This window comes from Engystomops pustulosus, chromosome 10 (genome assembly GCF_040894005.1).
Source record: "Engystomops pustulosus chromosome 10, aEngPut4.maternal, whole genome shotgun sequence".
NCBI lineage: Eukaryota > Metazoa > Chordata > Amphibia > Anura > Leptodactylidae > Engystomops > Engystomops pustulosus.
In genome coordinates this window covers 33,615,736-33,638,444 of record NC_092420.1, presented here as the reverse complement: position 1 = coordinate 33,638,444, position 22,709 = coordinate 33,615,736, and the positions used below count along the sequence as shown (strand labels likewise).

Genomic DNA, 22,709 nt, shown 5'->3' with positions numbered 1-22,709 from the left:
GATGCAGTCATATTTCAGGTGGCATAGGATCATTGCCAGCCTGTACGCCACATGTAGCACAAAGAGCTCAGAAGATTCTAGATAATATAAAATATTAAAGGGGTTAACATAGATTAATAAACAATTGAGGGCTGAGATGGGGTGGGCTTTAAAAAAAAAAGTGTACTCGCCTCCTCCGTCGCTGCTGATGTTCTGTGCCGTGGTCAGTCTGACTCGGGCCTCTGTTTCTTCACAGGAGCACGGAAGCTGCGCTCGGGGAGCTTGTGGGTGGCAGAGGTGGCCGACCACCTCTGCTGGCCGAATACACATTTATTTATTTTTTAAAGCCAGCCCCAGCCTGGCCCTAAGTTATTTATTAATCTTGGATAACTCCTTTAATTTAATGTATAGTGCTGCTGATTCTAAACTAAGAAGTCCAGTGTGTAGTCCTGGCATGTATTGGCAGCCTTACCTGTAGTGTTTAGTTTGCAACAACAGCAACAACACATGACAAATACTTCCGTGCCATCATTTATGACAAAATACAAAAACAGTGAAACAACTGTAAGGGGAGGATTTATGATATCCTCTTTTAGAGTGCGTTGGCACTGTGCAAGTTTATTTGGTTTCACAAGTCTATATAGAAAAGCAGGAAAAAAGTAGAAAAGGAGGAGCATACAAAGCATAACATATCAGGCTTCCCAGATCATGTAGTCTATTGATTGGAGATTTTCTCTGCTATCTCACGCTTGCGTCACCATAGGGAATTCTTGAGGTTTTAGGTGCGGTCCACGATGCCGTCGCCATCCTAAAATGTTTTCTCTGTTACAGTGCTTTTTTAGGAAAATAAGACAAGTAGAAATGACAGGATTTGATCTATCAGCTAGGTTTACCTTAACACAACCCCTTTCAGCTTCAATTAGTAATATGAGTGTAAGTAGCAGCAAGGTCATCAGCAAGTGTGACCACCTCTATAAAAGCAGAAGTATTGGTAATTTGCTGGTCTACAGCATTTAGGGACATGGTAATACCGTCCAAAGCAGAAATGCTGAGATCCAATGTATTAGATCCTTCACGTCCCTATATGTGTCACAGGAGAAGAATCAGAACGCCCCAATAAACACTAGATGGTTGGCCGGTTCTGCTGCAGTTGACAGGTTGTGACGGACATGTGACTAATGTATATAGTCCCTTTAAAGGCAAGATCCACAAAAAATGCAGCCAATGAGAAATATACCTGACTAGGGGAAAAAATGCAAGTATCATGAAGAAAAATTATAAAACCACAAAAAGGTCAAACAACAAAATACAACAATCCTGCACTGTATGGAAATTCAAATGTGGATTCATTGAGAGGTTAATAGAAGAACAGGAATGTCTAGAGAAGGAGTGACTACTATTTAGTATCCATATTAGGGAAGCACCCAGATATTCTTCTCAACTAGGGAGCTCCCTTTTTGACAGGAACTTGAATAATGTAGTACAGAATGGATTTGAATTACCAGTTTAGAATTAGAATTCAGCTGAGGTTTATGGAATTCAATAAGTGAGACAGAAACTTAAAAAATTGGGTGGAATTATACATACAGCCTGACACTATGGGGCACATTAGGGCAGATTTACTTACCCGGTCCATTCGTGATCCAGCGGCGGGTTCTCCGGCGCTGATTCGGGTTCTGCCGGGATTCACTAAGGTCCGTGCGCCTATATTCACCAGGTGTTGCTCCTGCGCCGAGGTCCGCTGGAGTTCACCTGCTTTTTTCTGGTGTATATGAGTACTTGATCTTGCGACACAAATGGCTTTTTAAATTCCGCGGTTTTTCCGAATCCTTCGGGTTGTCCGGTGGCCACATCCCCCGATTTCTGTCGCGTGAAAGTCGGCGCGATTGCGCCAAAAATCGATCGCGTGCGCCACAATCCCGTGAAATACAGCGCAAAATGGAAATATTCGGGAAAAACCCGACGGATTCGCGGCTGCGGACCCTTAGTAAATGTGCCCCATTGACTTACAATGCGGCTGGAGTTCACTGAAAGTGCATTGTCCATCTAGAATGCAGCATGTGGCGATTCAAGATCATGCACCAGAAATCATGAATGTGTCGCTCACCCACTAAGGTCTGACAGAGTTCACCATCTTTTAGCGGTGCATGTTAGGGCTAGGCCTTGCAACACAATTTGAAAGTTAAATCCTGCACTCAGTCCGAATCAGTTGAATCGTCCAATGGCATCTTTTTTGTGGTGCATCTTTAACATATAAAAGTTAAATACGACAACACAGCGCACACACTTCTTAAATACCTGTACAGGCCACTTTAGCCATGAAGAACGTGAACAGTCCAACTAAGGTGAACAGCGTGACCCTATTGTTGCCACACTACTAACCACCTGGTAGAGGAGGACCTGTTAGGTGTGTGACTCATCTTCATGTGATCCTTAGGATAACTCACAATGGCCTAGTCTCTTAAAACTAGGCCTGCACAGTGATTTTGTCGCATAACCAAATATAACCATGTCACCCTGTGACAACTGAAGTAATGTAAGTGAAAGGGGTTGCATCATCCTACCGGAAGCAGCAACCTCAGGCTTAAATGTGACCCCCATCTACTAACATTACTTGAAATGTTCCATAGTGAGATGATGATCTTTAGTAGCAAGGCAAAAAAACCACCATAATTGTTTATACAATTATACATACAGGAGGCAAGAAACCTTGACTAGGCCTTTTCTTTCAAGGGGTATTTTATAGTTGTCATGTGAAGTGTATCAATCAGAGGTGTCCCTGCAGTTACTCTTCCCTGGGCAATGATTTACAAGGCTCTAGCAAGGTAATTAAATGCATGCCTGGGCACAGAGGCTAGTTGGTACCTTAGTCTGGGGCACAATACTTGCTAGGACCACCACCATTTGCCAGGAAAAGTCTGTATTTAGTGGCTACATGATAATTTCATATTACTGGAATACCCATGTAATTTAAGTAAAAGTGTTTAGAGTTGTTTATTTTCAGAGTTAAGAGCTGACAGTGGAGAAGGAAGAGTATCCCAGCGGTGGAACCCTGTAACGGCGCCATAATCAGAGACGATATGGACAACCTAAACTGATACATGTTTACGATAATATAAATCTACAATATCAGTCAAAGTATGTTTCCATGTAATGAGTTATGATAAGAAGAAAGGTACTTTATCAGTCTCACAGCTGTATATGAGATCTGTACAGCAGGACACCAGTTGTTCACAAGGTCATCAGATTGTAGGTCAGTATCATACCCTGGTCTGAGTATTTATTGAACTGATATAAATGGTAGAGGAAATTACTGCCACTTCCTCATCTAGTGGCCCACATGCTGAAGATCTGCTACGCTAGATCTGTTAGGTGGTGCTGTACGAAAATCCAGGATAAATGTCCCTATGTCAAGGAAAACATGTGGCCAATGGTGTATTCATGCTTTATTAAGGGTACACAAGCAGAATAAGAGGACACTGGCATCCTGTTATTCTGCCCAAGTAACAGCTCTCCTTAAGGAGACTTTGCCAATTAAGGCTGCCTTGTAGGCGTGTGGAGACTAATAGCCACTGACACTGCACTGGGGATTCTGGGAAAATATGCTACTAAGTTTTCCAAGATGGGAAAAGGAAAAGCAATCCTATTTTGCTACATTGTACAGCAATCCCCTTACCATCAAGCATGACTTTCAGCCTAATGACATGATGCTGAATTAAAACCAAACCAGTATATCTATTCCCAGAATCCCCTAGTGGAGCATCAATGGCTATAAGTCAGTCTCCACACACCTACAGGGCGGCCTCTATTGGCAAAGTCTCCACAAGGAGAACTCTTATTTCCCGACCATAGCCAAAAACCTCTCAATCAGTCAAACCAATTCCCTACCGTGCATGCCAGGATTTGCAACTTTTCTTGCCATGTACACCAGAAAACTAGCTTATAAGGCCTGATAAATGACACCTGTAGAATCTGTTGAATATTTCATTTTCGGGTCCACAACTGACACGTCTTTCTACACTGCATGTGGGTGGGGTATAGTTTAATGCTATGCACATTTATAGGGCCACAAAGGGCACAAAGCCACAGTACACAGAAAATTCGGCGGCAGCTGATCTACACCTATGTCTATTTGTAGCATTGTGGATAGAAGTTAGACAAACCTCATCCCGCTGCAGTGTGACTTATGATTATTTTAATTTAAAATCTTCACAAAAAGCTTTATTCAAAATCTGCAGAGTTTTATAGCGGATTTTACCCATGCATACAGTGAAACCTGTGGCAAATCTGCTACATTTCCGCAATAAGATCTGAAACAAAAAATGTCAGTCCCATGGGGACATATCGTCTAAGTAATTATACAACATGGTAACAAAGCTTATATCTAATGTACTTTTTTGCACTAAAAGATTTTATTATTTTATTTGTATTATTTGATTTTATATTATTTGTATTATTTGACTCTTGTAGTCTCCACCAAATACTTTCTTTACATATTTACATACAAACTCTTCCTTGATCCAGTCTTTATTGATTCTGGTTTTCTTTCCGGATTCAGGTTTAACAGCTTGTTCCGTTTGGCAGCTGAGAGAATGAGTGGAGGTTGGGTGAAAGAGAGGGGTTGGTCTCAGGTGAGCTCTGCAATACCACTCCCTCCAGTACATAATGCAAGGCATTACAGTCAGCAGGCAGACAGAAGAAGGACATCATGGCTGAGTCACAGCTTATGTGCTTGCGAGATGACCATATCAATGAGAAGATCACAGACAACATGGTCTACTTCTACTACAGCGAGGACCAGAGGAGGTCCCTAGAAGTTCTAGTCAACAATGGGGTCCAGGCTTATAGACAATACATTAAGGAGAACCAGATAAAGGATTTTCTTTCTTGCAAAGAGCTGACAGACCTGCAAAGTGATTTTAAGAAATATCAAATTGAAAGTCCAAAGAAACAAACAAAACAGGCTAACAAACAGAAGGATAAAGAGTCCACTCTGCAATACTGGCCTGCACTTACTGATACAGAGATCCCACCTCTGGACCTGGGCTGGCCTGAGAAAGGATATTACAGAGGTGTCAGCCAGATGCTGGTATATACTCACCCTCCTAAGGAAAATGCTCCCACCATAAAGGCTGTTGTCAGGGAACTGATCCAAAGTGCAAAGAGGGTAAGCAAGTCCTTTAGCTATACTCTATGCTAGAGATAGAAATGTAACCGATTTGGTTATTCACTGGCCATAAATGTTATGATGTATTATGTTTATCATGTGTTTCTGTTATCTAGAGTGCATGTTGTCTGGATAGTTATGAAAACTTTAAAAGTTACTTAAAGACACTCACTCAATCTGTCACACCGAGTACATATTCAGTATCTTCATGTGAAGTCTTGCACCCAAGCTATTGTTGGCTCTCATGAAAACAGTAATGAATGTAGGCAGTGAGATGTATAGCAGAAGTGTTCAGACATGTCTAGACCTCTATTCTTGTAACAATGTACAAGATGTATAAGAAAATAGATAAAACATAATTATTCATAAGGGAATAATGAAATATGGGACTGGGTTCCTCCTATAATCCTCTTGATCAAATTTTAAATCCTAAATCCATTTATAAGTTTCAGTATCAATGGGCTAAAACACTTGATTCTTTATATCAGTGGTTCTCAACCTTTCTAATTGCTGTGACCCCGCAATACAGTTCCTCATGCTGTGGTGACCCCAAACCATGCAACTCACAGTAAAAACACAGTAAAATTTCGGCTCCGATGGCTTTAGGCGACCCCCTGTTTTGGTCGTTCGACCCCCGCTGGGGTCCCGACCCACAGGTTGAGAACCATTGCTTTATATAGTTGTTACATTAATCTTTGCAAAAACAAAAAGGGAAGTGGTTTAGAGTAATACAAAGTTATCTTTACCCATAAAACTATAAATCGATTGTTCTGCTTCTACTCTGTGCTATGGTATCATTTTACCATAATTTGGTTCCCTTAAAGGTCATGTTCCATTCTTTATTAGTGTGTAACTCCTTTTCTTATTTTCTTTTATTTAAAGGGATGACCCATTCATATGCTGTAGGTAGTCTATCCAAAATATTCATAATCTCCTCCCAAAATTAGAATGTAATCCAACCTCCATATAAATGTCACTTCCCGAAACATTTAATAATCTGAATAATCAAGAAAGTTGTACATAAAACACCTTTATCTCAATTCTTGCAGATTAGGTTCCATTACATACCTATTACTGGACTTCCTGATGTCTCCAAAGAGATGGATTGGGTAATGGGATTTACCGTAAACATAACAGATCATATTCTTTATAATCCAATTAAATATTAGAGCTATATAGGCCCCCTGAGGGTTGTTTGCCTTACATGCTGCAGCCTGACACATACATGTAAAGGTTGGCAGGAATCTGAGATTTACCTTGGTCTATATTGAGCTGCTAGTGTCTTATACAATGTATGAGGGGTATAGCTGGGGGTTAGGAAGGGAATGTTCCCATAGTGCTTGGTGCCATGTGGTTCCAATAAGCCTCTCTCATAGTACTGAGTCCACTTAACATTATACAGATCCTGAACTTTGCATACTTCAGGTGTCATTCTCAGTAATGGATTTTCCAGATGCTGTGTCATGTTGCTGTTTAGATCACGAGTGATTGACGGTTGCATGATGACCTCAGACTCCTTTTATGCAGAGCGTTGTACTTGTTGTGGCGATATGGGAGCTCAATACTCAGGAAAGCCCTAAATGAACTTCTCTTAAATACATGAGAAAATAATAAGATGTGTGTTAGATTAGAACAGAACAAACAATCATAGATTGTGCCTAGGTTCACAACAGGACAGACTTGTACATAAAGAAGTACTCCTTGTTACTAAACATATCAATGTAAGATCTTATCTATATAGCTCAGTACAGCACTATGTTTATGTATTAGCCTATTGTTGCCTAATGACACCCCCACTCGCTGTTATTATCTTAACTAGAAGATTTAGATAAGAAAGTGCAGAAGAACTCCTGTGAAAACAGAACTGTGATAACAGATTTCCTAAAATTTAATTTACAGACAAAGTAAATACATACACAATGGAATGCTTTACCAATTGAATTGGGGTTGGTTGACTATCTAATATGTATTTGGGCGTCTCAAATTTTCCCTGACAGAAGACATCAAAGAACAGATGGATCGGACAATGGCTCAGACTCCTTGTCCTCCTTCTCCATTTGATGTGTGCACCAAGCAGAGCATCCATGTTTAGAGAGGGGATTCAGATGGAGGTTTGGCTTACTGGTTTGGCTTGATACCGGTTTTTAGACTTCTAGTAGGTCCTACTTGGTGTTAAAGGGGCTGCCTTTCAAGGTAGAAAAAGGAGGCATTGTTTTCCTTTTAACACCTTGGAAAACATATTTGCATTCTTCTCAGGGGATTCAGGAGGAATAGTTGCCATCAGCTGCCATGATCACCATTGAGGCCTGTGATTGGCTGCAGCAGTGAGTTGCTCAGGTTGTCACTGATGTAAACTAGAAAAAAAGCGTAGACAACCCCTTTTTTGACGTTTTGAAACCGTTTTTGGTCTGTTTTTAAGCAGTCCGTTTTTTTTTTTAAAACGCATCCATTTTTGACAGGTTTTACCAATTATCTTAATTAAAACTGGTCAAAAAATGATGCGTTTTCAAAAAACGCTTGCGTTTTTAAAAAACGGATGTGTTTTTAATGGACTGCTTAAAAACAGACAAAAAACTGGTTCAAAACGCCATGTGTGGCATCACCCTCAGGTGTTCATGCAGTATTAAAACATAGGGGAAGATTTATCTTTAGACCGGCTCCTTTGGACAGTTCTATGTCTGTCTTTGGAGCTCTGCTGCTCATCAGATTCACAAGAGTGGCTTTGGCCCTTTAATAAATGTTCTTATGATCTACTTGTGTCTGGGATTTTTCTTTAAAAAAGTCGCAAAAAAGGCAAAAATTCATAAAAAATCACAGCATATACACCAGTGGGGGCTGCTTTAACTAGGCAACTTTTTTGTGACTTTTTTAAAAAGTCGCAGGTCATGAATCTGGCTTTGGCGTTGTACTAGCAGTAGTTCTATGTTAACACAAGTATAGTGAAGTGGCTGAAATAGTCCTGTGCAACTTTTAGCGATGAAAAGTCGCAAAAATCCTTATAACAGTAAAGGCATTTGTCAGGATAAGGTTGTGAATGTCAGATGGTTCCTATAAAGGGAGTTTAGGGATTTCTTCTCAAAATATAAAACAAGGATGCGCGAAATTAACCGCTACCCATCACTCCACTGACTTTTAACATCCAAAGGCTATTGGGTCCAATTATAACCTTTGTTCTACTTTTACAGCATTTGAAGTTGCAGTACTTAATCTTAATTATGCTGACGACAATATTAATTTGTTTGCAATTTACCCAATAGAAATATCGAAGATATCCCATAGCGCTCCATCTCTTCACTTTACAAACTTTCACCCATAAAACCTGCCTTTATGGAAGAGCTTAAAAAACTGGTTGAATAGATTAGTGACATCAGAGAGACAAGAGGGAAGTAAAAAAAATATTTTCCTGCTCGGAAAGTTATGTAAATCAATAAGGGTGACATACATAAACATATAGATATGTCACAGAAAAATCACAAAAATCTCTAAAGAAAAAGTAGTTTACCTTTAAATGTTATCAGATTTGACTTATCAGTAACAAGGACAAAACGAAAGTGTAAGCACCAAAAATCACAAGGTATGGTGATATCTATAGGTGTGTCTTAGCCTGAGGGTAAAGGTCATACTTGTCTTTTTTTTTTGTTAAGCTTTTTCCGCAAATTAGTTTCTTTGTTTTTTTTCACCCTGAACAGTGTACTCTTTTTGTTAACTTTATTACGCATGTTCTTCCTATTGCATAAACTTATTTTCCATAGAACCCTATAAAGTTAATCAAAAATATTGATGTTTTGGTGACCTTGTAGACCCTTAAACGTATTATGAATATAACATTTATATATATAGATATGTATTATATGGGAAACACTGTTCATTGACAGTGTCAGAATATATTGACGGTCTAGTAATTCACTTGTTTTAACATGTTTCTCAACCTCACCAATAACGGCAAATGGTTTTGAGTCATTTGTGTGAAAAAGTCCACAGTATAGACTAATGACTGAACTATTAATTCAGTTCTTATAGCTGACATTACTTATTAATTCAAAGGAGGAGTTGTGTTTTCACAAAATGGCCTTTGTTTGACCCGATAATGACGTGTGACTTAGTAGTATGTCACGCGTTGGCTGCAGGTGGTCTGAGAGAGCTCACAGACTGAGCCCCCCCTATAGCCAGTGAGTGTTTGCAGCTTATTGTAGTAAACATCCACTGCTAACATCAGTGATCGGTGCTAGTTACCGATGGCATTAAAAAGCATGTACTCTGCCATCTTGGCTTTGATCGTCACTCCACATGACGTCATCAGGGAGCGATGATCTGTTACTGTGACAGACTCTGATCATACAAAGGCTGTCTGTTTTTAACTCTTCTATTACAATGTGGAAAATTTCCATATACTGCCATAGCAGTATATGGTAGGATTATTTAGATACCTAGGGTTAAAGTGCCTTAGGGGGTCTGAAAAATAGTAAATATAAATACATTTTTAAAAAGTAAAAAAAAAATATTTAAAAAGCCTAAAAATTCCCCTTTTCCTAGTACTGATAAAAATACAAATAAACAGTCAAAATCATAAACATGTTAGATATTGCACATCCCAAAATCGCTGATCTATCAAAATATACCGTATATATACCGTATATACTCGTGTATAAGCCGAGTTTTTCAGCACACAAAATGTGCTGAAAAAACTCACCGCAACTTATACACGAGTCAAGTAAAAAATAAAAGAACTTAATACTCACCCTCCGGTGTCCGGATCGTTGGTGCGGGTCCCGATCTTCAGCGCGAGCCTCCCGATCTTCGGCGAGGGATCTGGCGGCTCCTCTTCTTTCTTCTATGTTCTCTCGCTGGCAGAGTCGCGTTCTGCGGCGGGCGCACACTATGATGCAGCGGTGTCGCCGCTGATGACGTCATCATAATGTGAAGATAAAGATGAGCCGCTGGGACCCGCACCGAAGATCGGGAGCCTCGCGCTGAAGATCGGGACCCGCACCAACGATACAGACACCGGAGGGTGAGTATTAAGTTCTTTTTTTTTTACTTGACTAGTATACTACTACTGGCGGTATACTACATTGGGGGCTGGCTGTATACTACATTGGGGGGCTGCCTGTATACTACATTGGGGGCTGGCTGTATACTACATTGGGGGGCTGCTTGTGTACTACATTGGGGGCTGGCTGTATACTACATTGGGGGGCTGCTTGTGTACTACATTGGGGGCTGGCTGTATACTACATTGGGGGCTGGCTGTATACTACATTGGGGGCTGGCTGTATACTACATTGGGGGCTGCCTGTATACTACATTGGGGGCTGCCTGTATACTACATTTGGGGCTGCCTGTATACTACATTTGGGGCTGCCTGTTGGCGCATGTTCAATGCCATTTGGATGAGAACGTTTCCAATGTGACATCATCAGGGGGCAATGATCCAGTGCCATGACAGTCAAGAGTCTCTGTGAGATTCCATGACAGGTCATTCTGAAAGATCTGCAATGGTTTGTAGAAAAATCACCAAAAACAGCAATTGCATTGCAGTATATGGTAGGAGTGATCAGTCCTCCTATGGTTCAAGTGCCCTAGGGGGTGTTAAAATCACCGCCATTTTACAAAACTATTTTATAAAATAAAAAAGTCTGAATCAAAACTTTTTGCTATTTTGCTACACATACAGATTTGACTGAAAAAATAATGAAAAGGTCCTGGAAAAAAGACACCTTACACAGGTTCAATGAAAAAAAGATAATTGGCGTCGTAATATGATATATCATATGGTGACCGTAGAACCACTGTAGAAGATTTCCCCTTAATTTCCTGTGCCATGTCCTGTGAAGTGAAAGCCCCTCTGTGTTTACATTGTTCCTGCATTCCAGTTCCTGCTCCTGTGTTCCTGCTCCTATGTTTCCGTGATTTCCGTTCCTGTGTTCCCGTCTGTTCCTGCGTTCCTGCTCCCGTGTTCCTGCTGTGAGTTCCAGTGTTCCTTCCAGCGCTGTTACCCCGCTGTCACCCAGGGCTCAGACTGTGTCCTGCACTTCCACCTTGGCTGCCACCGCACACTAATCACACCTGTGGAATGACCTGGTGGCACCCCGCCGCAGCAAGACCATCCTGCTTTGCGGCGGGCTCTGGTGAAGAGCAAGTGCCACTTAGACTCTGGGCCCAGGGGTCGGCTATTACTACCACCCATGTTGGTCCAGAGGGTCCATGAACCCAGGACCCTGACACTGTGTCTGTTTGGTATTGTCCAGAGGCTGGAGTTCCAGCAGGCTACAAATGTGAATATTTCTGCACAAACGGTCAGAAACCGATCCTCAGACCCTTGTGAGACCATATGATGGTGCAGTTGGCCCTGGGTTCCTCCTAATGCAGAACAATGCTAGACCTGTGGCTGGAGTGTGTCAGCAGTTCCTGCAAGATGAAGGCATTGAAGCTATGGACTGGCCCGCTCATTCCCCAAACCCGAATAAGATTGAGCACATCTCGAACATCATGTCCCATTCAGGGCTGATTCTGGCCAATTTGCTGCCTGAGGCAAAAACTGAAACGATGCCCCCCCCCCAAAAAAAAAATAAAGCCTACCCCCTGTTCCCTTGCTAATTTTGGCTGAATGAATATACAGACAAATCCTTAAAAAGCTACTACAATCTGATCGAAAACGCTGACAACATTACTAACAATTAGTCAGTGACACAGGCAGAAACTGCATTTAGTAACTTACACGTGATAATGATCAGGGGGACGCCAATGCGACCTCTCTCGGCCAAGGTTTATCACTATTGAATTCATAACCAGATGTTGTCTCTTCAGCTCTGTGCAGCACATCTCCACACTGCGCCGATAAAATACCACAGTCACTTACAGTATAATGTCACTTGGATAACTTGTGCTTCTAAAATATATCTACTCCTTTCAACACAATTGACTACACTGTCTCTTGTACATATAACATACATTGTGTCTGGCCCTTCTAATTTATTATAATATATAATTTATTCAGGAGGAATCTAGTATCATATTTTCATCCCGGCCCTGGTTTCATTCCATCCACCAACGTCACATTGGATCACAAACTGTCCAGGAGTAGGCAAATGCTTTAGTCCAGGTCTGGGAGGAGATCCCTCAGGAGACCATCCACAACCTCATCAGGAGCATGCAGGGGCATTGTCATACAGGCATGTGGAGGCCACACACAATACTGAGTCTCATTTGTCTTGTTTTACGGACATTAAATCAAAGTTTGATCAGCCTGTAGTGTGTTTTTCCACTTTAATTTTGTGGGTGACTCCACTTCCAGGCCTCCATTGGTTAATAAATTTGAATTCCATTGATGATTTTGTCAGCACATTCAACTTTGTACAGAAAGTATTCAATGAGAATATTTCATATATTCAATATTTCAATATTTCATTCTGATCAAGGATGTGTTATTTGAGTGTTCCCTTTATTTTTTTGCGCAATGTATAGTTGTAAATTGTCATCATATTACTTACTTGTTTTTTTGTATGTGCTTGGAAAACTGCAGGCTGGCTTGCTGTATACTACATGGGACTGACTGGCTGTATACTACATGGGGCTGGCTTGCTGTATACTACATGGGGCTGGTTTGCTGTATACTACATGGGGCTGGTTTGCTGTATACTACATGGGGCTGGCTTGCTGTATACTACATGGGGCTGGCTGGCTGTATACTACATGGGGCTGGCTGGCTGTATACTACATGGGGCTGGCAGGCTGTATACTACATGGGGGCTGGCAGGCTGTATACTACATGGGGGCTGTCTGGCTATATACTACTGGGGAATGGTTATATACTACAGGGGCCTGGCTATATACTGGGAGACTGTGACCAATGCATTTCCCATACTTGAGTCAATAGGTTTTCCCAGTTTTTGGTGGTAAAATAAGGGGTCTCAGCTTATACTCGGGTCGGCTTATAGGGGGCCTGGTGGTCATCCTATAACAATTGAATATATCAGTGATGCATCATAAACCTGTTATCTAAATGATGTATGTGCAAACATGCAGGGAAAGATTTTTTTTTTTTTTGAGTACTAATCATCTTTCCAGACATATCTACGGTTGTAAATATTTATACTATCCATGAAATAACTATTGTAAATTCTTGACATTCTGTATTCTGTCAGTCTACAAATCATTCATAGGGGGCTGGTAAAATAAATTTGCTTTCCTTCATGCAGTACATCATAAATTATATTTTCACAGTTCTTAGAAAAAGTGCTCCAGTAGTGTTATTTTGTGGAAACTGCACATATCAAACCAAGCAAGTCAGTAAATGTATAAATGAGTCAAATTACCTATTATTACAATCTCATATAGTGTACACACTTACAAGAAGAACTATACAATGCTACTGTCTAAACATGTCACCGCCTTGTCTCGTTGGTTATTTGGGCAGTTGGGTGTCTTTTGTTATCAGTGTTTGTTTTGCCAGTCATTGCTTGTTGATGTCCACATTTAAATTGCCTGGCACAGGATACAGGACATCTTGGCAGGTTTCCACTTACACGTGTCAGTCGGAGAATAATGGAGAACTCTCTCTTGTGAAATTTTTACCTGCCTGTTGTACAGCACAGGCACCTGTTGACCACAGACGCCGTTGCTTGAGTGTGGATGTGTGAGTGTGCCTGCAGCCGCCTCAAAGAGATACAGGGGTGCGCCCGTGACCCGAGACATGGGTTGCAGGAGCACCTGTGACATTCCTATTTATGTTATAGGACATGCCAACCTCCAAATATAAGAAGTCTTTAACCCATCACCTTCTCCAGGCAGCTAAGATGACCATTCCTAGAAAATGGATTCTGACAGTCCACCATCCATAGGAGAATGGTTAACATAAGTGGCTTTGACTAGGGTGTGGAGGAACTAATAGCTTGCATATCACTCCCAATATTATGACACTTGGTTTCAGTGGCAGATGTTTCTATCCTCTCCTACCTACCATGCTATTCACGATTAATAGCATCTGTGCTGTTGGAGGATACCGAATTTTTTTACGAGAATTCAGAGACTTCCCCTAGCTGCCTCTTCTTCCTTCCCCACCCGCCCCCTTTCTGGATGGGTTCTGTAGGTTTATGCTTAAATTGAACTTGTAAGTAAGTCGGAACTGGTATTTTCATCTTGTGACATTTGTTTTTTTTAACTTTTGGGTATCAATGGAACAAGGATTAAAAATACAGCTATAGCTTTAACTACATGTCACCCAGCTATAATTGAAAACTAAGGTGTAATGCGAGGTTCACACTACTGTCAGCATTTCTGTGGTAAATAAACGAACATTTGAAGAAATAGGGGCAGAGTTATCAAGTGTCTGAAAGTCAGAATATTTCCAATTGCCCATGGCAACCAATCACAGCTCCCCTTTAAAATATTCATGAGCACTGGTGAAATGAAAGCTGAGCTGTGATTGGTTGCCATGGGCAACTGGAAATATTCTGACTTTCAGACTGCTTGATAAATCTGCCCCATAGTGTCTGTTAATACCTTAATGTTTAGTTGTTATCTATATATCCATCCATCTATATCAGTGATGGCAAACCTTTTAGACACCGAGTGCCCAAACTACAACCAAAAACCACATATTTTTTGCAAAGTTCCAATGCGACAATTTAAGCAGTAACTTATTACTCACAGGATTAAATTGTATAGGCCCCTGAGGACACAAAAACAGTAGAAAGAAGAAGAAGTAGTTTGGATCATCATTGTAGCTTCCTTCTAGGGTCCTGGGCTGCCTGGGACTGCAAGAGGCCTTGAGTCCTGTCTGGTGAACTCTGCCCTGGGGTGATGACAAGAGTGCCCATATAGAGGGCTCCGAGTGCCACCTCTGGTACCCGTGCCATAGGTTCGCCATCACTGATCTATATCTTTCTCTTCCATCTATCTATTTATTTGGGAAGTGTGAATGCAAATGCCACTATTAACTGTTCCTGTTACACACAACCCACACCAACATCTAAATTTCTATTTATCTAGAAAAGAAAAAACAGCAGCAACATGTTCAAAACCATATAAATCGGGGGGGGGGGGGGGGGGAGGAACAACGCCTCTAAACTAGTAAAAAATAGTGATAAGTTTATTTCATACACATGGTGTTGCCTCTGTTAAAAGTCACAAAAAACCCATAACTTTACGCCATAGAACAACTATAAAATTGCATTTTTGTCAAATTTTTTTTAGCTTTATCTTCTGAGCCCCCGCAAAACAGTACAGTTCTCATGTCTTCTGGTGGCTGCTTTTTTGAAGCGGTACAGGATATATGGGACTCACTAGCTAATATGATCATAAAGCCATTCACATGACTGCATCTAGGGTAGTATTGTATTCGTCTCTGTGTGTAGCTGTAGTACTCTTATTTGAACCAAGTTTTTGTGTTACGTACAGTACTTTTAGTTTATGTTTATAGAATTTTTTAGTTTTTGTTTCTAGAATCAGAAAAAAACTAAAATTTTTTAAAAATGCATACATATATAAAATGCAGACAAAAAAAAATCTCACACACTCAAAATCACTGCATCATCAAAAATAATTCTTAAGAATCTTGAGGGTGCAGCAATGGAAAGTGAGCCGGAGGGCTAGGAATCCTGTCTGGAATTGCTGAAAGCTGGCACTGCTATGACATGCCCTGCTATTTATCACTGTATAGTTCCTTGTGCTGCATATGGAAATCCCACTCCACCTATATTTACAAGAAATCATTACTTTTCCTCTTAAAATAAAACTTAAACTATCTACTTTAAAGTATCTTGAGGTTTTATTCTGCAACCATAGATTAATATAAAATAGTTACAATGGATTTATTGCGAATTTTAGGGTAACAGATGTAAGGACCACTGCTCCATTCATTCTCTTTATTCTCCATTCATGCTGGTTACCAGGAGTCTCTGGCACATCACAAATAATTGCTAGAGTTTTGGGGAGTCGTAAACTAGGAGCTTACATTTAAGGGGAGCTTATTTCAGAAATATCCACAGTGAACAACTCCAAGCATTGCATTTTGCTGGTGAATATATACATGGAAAACACAATACAGGCTGAATATGAATGTGAAAGAAGTGGTACGTTCACTTCTTTCATATTCAAACCAACATCTTTTTTGAGCTACAGCAGCATCACTGTATTATCATCCATTGAGAAATATATTCATTGATACACCTAATGAATTACAGACAGTCCCCGGGTTACATACAAGATAGGGTCTGTAGGTTTGTTCTTTAGTTGAATTTGTATGTAAGTCGCAACTGTATATTTTATCATTGTAATCCCAGACAGAACTTTTTTGGTCTCTGTGACAATTGGATTTTAAAAATGTTGGGTTGTCATAAGAATCAATATTAACACTAAAGCTTCATTACAGACACCTGTGATAACTGTTATAGCTGTTTATTGTAGCCTAGGGCTAAAGGACAATAAATTACCAACATCCAGAGGTCCGTTTGTAACTAGGGGTCGGATGTAAGTCAAATGTTCTTAAGTAGGGGACCGCCTGTATACAGGCAGTCCCCGGGTTACGTACAAGATAGGTTTGTTCTTAAGTTGAATTTGTATGTAAGTTGGAACTGTATATTTTATAAGTATAGCCCCAGCCAGAATTTTTTTGGTCTCTGTTACAATTGGATTTTAAAAATGTTGGGTTGTCATAAGAACCAGGATTAACAATAAAGCTTAATTACAGACACCTGTGATAAGTGTTAAAGCTGTTCATTGTAGCCTGGAGCTAAAGTACAGTAAGTTACCAACATCCAGAGGTCCGTTTGTAACTAGGGGTCATCTGTAAGTTGAGTGTTCGTAAGTAGGGGACTGCCTGTATATGAAATATAAATTGTAATTAGTAACTATTATAATAATTGTTTATAATGATTATCTCTGAAATATGACAACCAGTTTTTATTTATACCTAATTTATGTCTATAAGTTAAGACAATGAACTTATTTATATTTATACCTATCTTTATTCATTGCAGTCAGTATTTATAGTTATTCATCATCTATCATCATGATCACTTTTATATACTATTTATCTACTAAACTTTACTACTAATTTATTACCAATTTATTACTAACTTGCTGTCTTTTCCCTGTTACAGTTGTTGAAATGCGTTGTCCTACAAAATTAATAAAAAATATTTTATTTACGCCAAGTCTTGCTTGTAACGCGTCACACAACAACCCAGTTTTTTCTTTTTTTTCCTTTACATATAGCTTGACTGGATTTTTTCCAGACCAAGGTCCAATGCTGCAACAACCTCCCCCCCCTGGACTTTTCCAACCCTCCCCCCTTTTTTTCATATGTCCAACACATGTGCACAACCTTTGGCGCCTGGCTCCAGCAAAACTATCTCAAAACCTCTCCATACATATCTTAAACTATGTAACGGTTAATTCATAAGTCTATTAGAGCTAGAACCACTCTTCACTTTGGCTCTCTGCAGGAGTTAATATATGCGATTTCTTGGGTATGAGACCCTCTTCTTTTAAAGAATTTATTTCCAGTCTCTCTGCTGTTACTCCACCAATATTAATCACCAGCAATGTTAATCGCCACTAAATACCTTACAATAACTAATGACTAAAATAATGAACCGGTTCACCTCCACCAGCTTATAATTTGCTGGCTCCGCCCAATTCTATTGACCCTAACAATCTGTACTGTATATAGTATAGGGTCATTTATACACATTTTCTACCACAACTTTAAACTCTTAATCCAGAAACTAATGTAGATAGAAGGTGTTGATCTCCCTCACCCGATGCCTTATATCACATACAAGAGATGATTAATGAAGTCATTTACCTTAGAGGTTGAACTGAGATCAGAAATCTCCTTGGAATCCACAAGCTTGAGCGGAAAAAAAGGAAAGTGGAAGCTTAGGCTCGGCCTGACATATGTAAATACCATCTGAAAAACCAGTTTGACATGACTGCTGCAGGTTTTCCAAGAACAAAACAGTGGGTGGACATTATACCAGGAGCACTGAGCATTTATTCATTCATTCATAACGTTTTCATATGAAAGAAGTAATAATTCACATGTTATCAACATAACACACGCTGTATCTATGCCCAAGACAGGAGCCATAGCACATGTATGAAAGACTATTACACCCTATTTATGAAGAATAAAAGATCAGTATATTAAAGGTATTCTTATCACGGTGCTGCTCCTGTGTAGGAACATGTACCTTTTATATATGAGATACATTACTCTCTTAGTAGACTTCGTATGTAAGATGGCGGCTGCTGATTGATTTAAGCAGCATAATTTTTATTTATTAAATTATTTTTATTCCATTCCCTTTTTAAGAACGGCTGGACCATTATACAAGTTCTTATACCCCTTGTGTCACCCCTCATCCTCATAGACTGTAAGCTCTTGTATCACCCCTCATCCTAATAGACTGTAAGCTCTTATGTCATCCCCTCATCCTCATAGACTGTAAGCTCTTGTGTCACCCCTCATCCTCAGAGACTGTAACCTCTTGTGTCACCCCCTCATCCTCATAGACTGTAAGCTCTTGTGTCAACCCCTCATCCTCATAGACTGTAAGCTCTTGTGTCAACCCCTCATCCCCATAGACTGTAAGCTCTTGTGCCACTCCCTTATCTTCATAGACTGTACGCTCTTGTGTCACCTCCTCATCCTTATAGACTGTAAGCTCTTGTGTCATCCCCTCATCCTCATAGACTGTAAGCTCTTGTGTCACAACCTCGTCCTCATAGACTGTAAGCTCTTGTGTCACCCCCTCATCCTCATAGACTGTAAGCGCTTGTGTCACCACCTCATCCTCATAGACTGTAAGCTCTTGTGTCACCCCCTCATCCTCATAGACTGTAAGCTCTTGTGTCACACCCTCATCCTCATAGACTGTAAGCTCTTGTGTCACAACCTCGTCCTCATAGACTGTAAGCTCTTGTGTCACCTCCTCATCCTCACAGACTGTAAGCTCTTGTTCATAGACTGTAAGCTCTTGTGTCACCCCCCCCCCCCTCATCCTCATAGACTTTAAGCTCTTGTGTCACCCCCTCATCTGCATAGACCAGTGATGGCGAACCTTTTAGAGCCTGAGTGCCCAAACTTCAACCAAAAGCCACTTATTTATTGCAAAGTGCCACCACAGCAATATAAGCAGTAATGTATTTCTCCTTGTTCTTTGACAACATTCAATCCTTCAGCCTCCTAAAGACACCAATGCAGTTGAAAGGAGGACAAATTCCCCTATCATTGTAGGAAGGTTCTGTAGGAAGATTCTTTGAGTCCTGTCTGGTGAACTTCATGCTGGGGTGATGGCCTGGGTGCCCACAGAGAGGGCTCCGAGTGCCGCCTCTGGCACCAGTGCCATAGGTTCGCCACCACTGGCATAGACTGTAAGCTCTTGTGTCGCCCCCGCATCCATGTGTGAAAGACTATTGCACCCTATTTATGAAGAATAAAAGATCAGTATATTAAAGGTATTCTTATCACGGTGCTGCTCCTGTGTAGGAACATGTACCTTTTATATATGAGATACATTACTCTCTTAGTAGACTTCGTATGTAAGATGGCGGCTGCTGATTGATTTAAGCAGCATCATTTTTATTTATTAAATTATTTTTATTCCATTCCCTTTTTAAGAACGGCTGGACCATTATACAAGTTCTTATACCCCTTGTGTCACCCCTCATCCTCATAGACTGTAAGCTCTTGTGTCACCCCTCATCCTCATAGACTGTAAGCTCTTATGTCATCCCCTCATCCTCATAGACTGTAAGCTCTTGTGTCACCCCTCATCCTCATAGACTGTAACCTCTTGTGTCACCCCCTCATCCTCATAGACTGTAAGCTCTTGTGTCAACCCCTCATCCTCATAGACTGTAAGCTCTTGTGTCAACCCCTCATCCTCATAGACTGTAAGCTCTTGTGTCACCCCTCATCCTCATAGACTGTAAGCTCTTGTGTCACTCCCTCATCCCCATAGACTGTAAGCTCTTGTGCCACTCCCTTATCTTCATAGACTGTACGCTCTTGTGTCACCTCCTCATCCTTATAGACTGTAAGCTCTTGTGTCATCCCCTCATCCTCATAGACTGTAAGCTCTTGTGTCACAACCTCATCCTCATAGACTGTAAGCTCTTGTGTCACCCCCTCATCCTCACAGACTGTAAGCTCTTGTTCATAGACTGTAAGCTCTTGTGTCACCCCCCCCCCTCATCCTCATAGACTGTAAGCTCTTGTGTCACCCCCTCATCCGCATAGACTGTAAGCTCTTGTGTCACCCCCTCATCCTCATATACTGTAAGCTCTTGTGTCGCCCCCGCATCCTCATAGACTGTAAGCTCTTGTCACCCCCTTATCCTCATAGACTGTAAGCTCTTGTGTCACCGCCTCTTCCTCATAGACTGTAAGCTCTTGTGTCACCCCCTCATCCTCATAGACTGTAAGCTCTTGTGTCACCCCCCTCATCCTCAAAGACTGTAAGCTCTTGTGTCACTCCCTCATCCCCATATACTGTAAGCTCTTGTGTTTCCCCCTCATCCCCATAGACTGTAAGCTCTTGTGTCACCTCCTCATCCTTATAGACTGTGAGCTCTTGTGTCAGCCCCTCATCCTCATAGACTGTAAGCGCTTGTGTCAGCCCCTCATCCTCATAGACTGTAAGCTCTTGTGTCGCCCCCGCATGCTCATAGACTGTAAGCTCTTGTGTCGCCCCCCGCATGCTCGTAGACTCTAAGCTCTTGTGTGCTCTTGTGAGGAGGTGTAAAATAAAGTTTTACTCAATGGCGGATAAAGCAAGTAAACTATTGGCCAAGAGAGTTAAAATAAACCATGCCAAGAATAAAATAGAAACTCTGCAATGCCCTGTGAATAAATTTACTAAAAATCCAATTGAGATGGTGGAAGCTTTTCAAACATACTGTGCCAAATTATACAACTTAAAAGATGAAAAGGCAGAGACCCAACCTACGGCAACAATGGTACAAAATGTCTTAAAAACCATTAACCTACCAAGTTTCTCAGAAGAACAAATAGAGAATTTAAACAGCCCACTTACAATAGAAGAAATAGAGGGAGTAGTTAAGACAATTAATTAAACAAAATAAGTCCCCAGGTCCAGATGGGTTACCGAATGAACACTATAAGCAATTTGCGACTCAGCTTCTGCCATGCTTAAAAAAGATTATATAAGTTTTGGCAAAAAAAGGGCAAAATTTCAACTGAAAACTTAACAGCAACAATGATCACACTACCAAAACCAGGTAATCCGGCTAATAAACCAGAGAATTTTCGACCAATATCATTATTGAACAGCGACATAAAAATATATTCCAAAATCTTGGCCATTAGATTAAATAAGGTACTACCAACAGTTATATCAACAGATCAGGTTGGATTTGTGTCTGGAAGACAAGCCACAGATGGCACAAAAAGAGTAATAGATATACTGCAGGTAGCTCAGACGTCCTTGACCCCCAGTGTGTTCTTATCCTTAGATGCTGAAAAAGTATTTGATAGAATACACTGGGGGTACATGGAGGCCACCTTACAGAAATTTGGTCTGAGGGGAGCAATCTTAAGCGCAATAATGGCCCTGTACTCAAATCCAAATGGGAGGGTCTCCCTGTCAGGTTTTGTGTCAACTGGGTTTAAAATATCTAATGGTACCAGACAGGGTTGCCCCCTATCGCCAGTAATATTCACTATGGTAATGGAGCCACTGGCCCAGGCAATAAGGCTACATTCACAAATTAAAGGGATTCAAATAGGGCCAGAAATACACACTATAGGCTTGTGCGCGGATCACATAATCTTCATGTGTACGGACCCAGAGAAATCTATTATATCCCTAATGGAAATACTGCGGCATTTCGCCAGTATCTCCTTTTATAAATTGAATGTGGCAAAATTGATCATCTTCTCAATAAATATGTCATCAGAATCAAAAAAGCAGCTGACGGACACATATGGGTTTTAGGGAGGAGAGGAAGGATTTACATACCTGGGGGTACAAATGTATCTACCATTGAGGAAAAGAAGAAATAGAAAGAATAAAAAAGGTTGAATATTCATGGATAGCAAAAATCCAAGTGTGTAAATCAATCTTTTTTTACCCAAGATATTATACCTTTTCCGATGCATTCCACTAAGATTTCCCAGATCAATATTAGACAAAGTACAAAATTTACTCTTCAATTTTATATGGGCGGGGAAAAAAACTAGGGTCAATAAAAAAGTATTACTTGCTCCCATAATAAAGGAGGAGGCGGGCTTGGAATGCCAAACCTGAAGTTATACCGCAAGGCCGCTATTTTAGATATGCTAAGTGAATGCTGGGCATCTTCCATAGCTCACAAATGGGTCCAGATTGAAAGTCCTCATGGAAAGTATACATATTAACCCGTTTAGAAAACAATACACCCTAGATTCTCTGGGGTACGCTATGGAAATCTGGGAAAAAGTAACAAAGATGAAAGGTGGAATATCTCTCAAATTAATATCATTAAAAAGTGTGGAAACAATTATACCAAATTTGAACTTAGATAAGTGGGTAAAGAAAGGATATAGTAACAAAGA

At 40.6% G+C, this 22,709-nt stretch overlaps 1 protein-coding gene across 1 annotated transcript in view; it reads left to right on the top strand.

Annotated features, from left to right (window-relative positions):
- The first annotated feature begins 4,658 nt into the window (after nucleotides 1-4,658).
- The window catches only part of FAM83F (family with sequence similarity 83 member F), a 31,699-nt gene continuing 13,648 nt past the window's right edge, over nucleotides 4,659-22,709 (top strand). Inside the window, exon 1 of the mRNA XM_072127737.1 lies at nucleotides 4,659-5,146. Within this exon, the coding sequence (XP_071983838.1) occupies nucleotides 4,688-5,146 (459 nt within the window). The 5' untranslated portion in view covers nucleotides 4,659-4,687. The remainder of the gene's footprint in view (nucleotides 5,147-22,709) is intronic.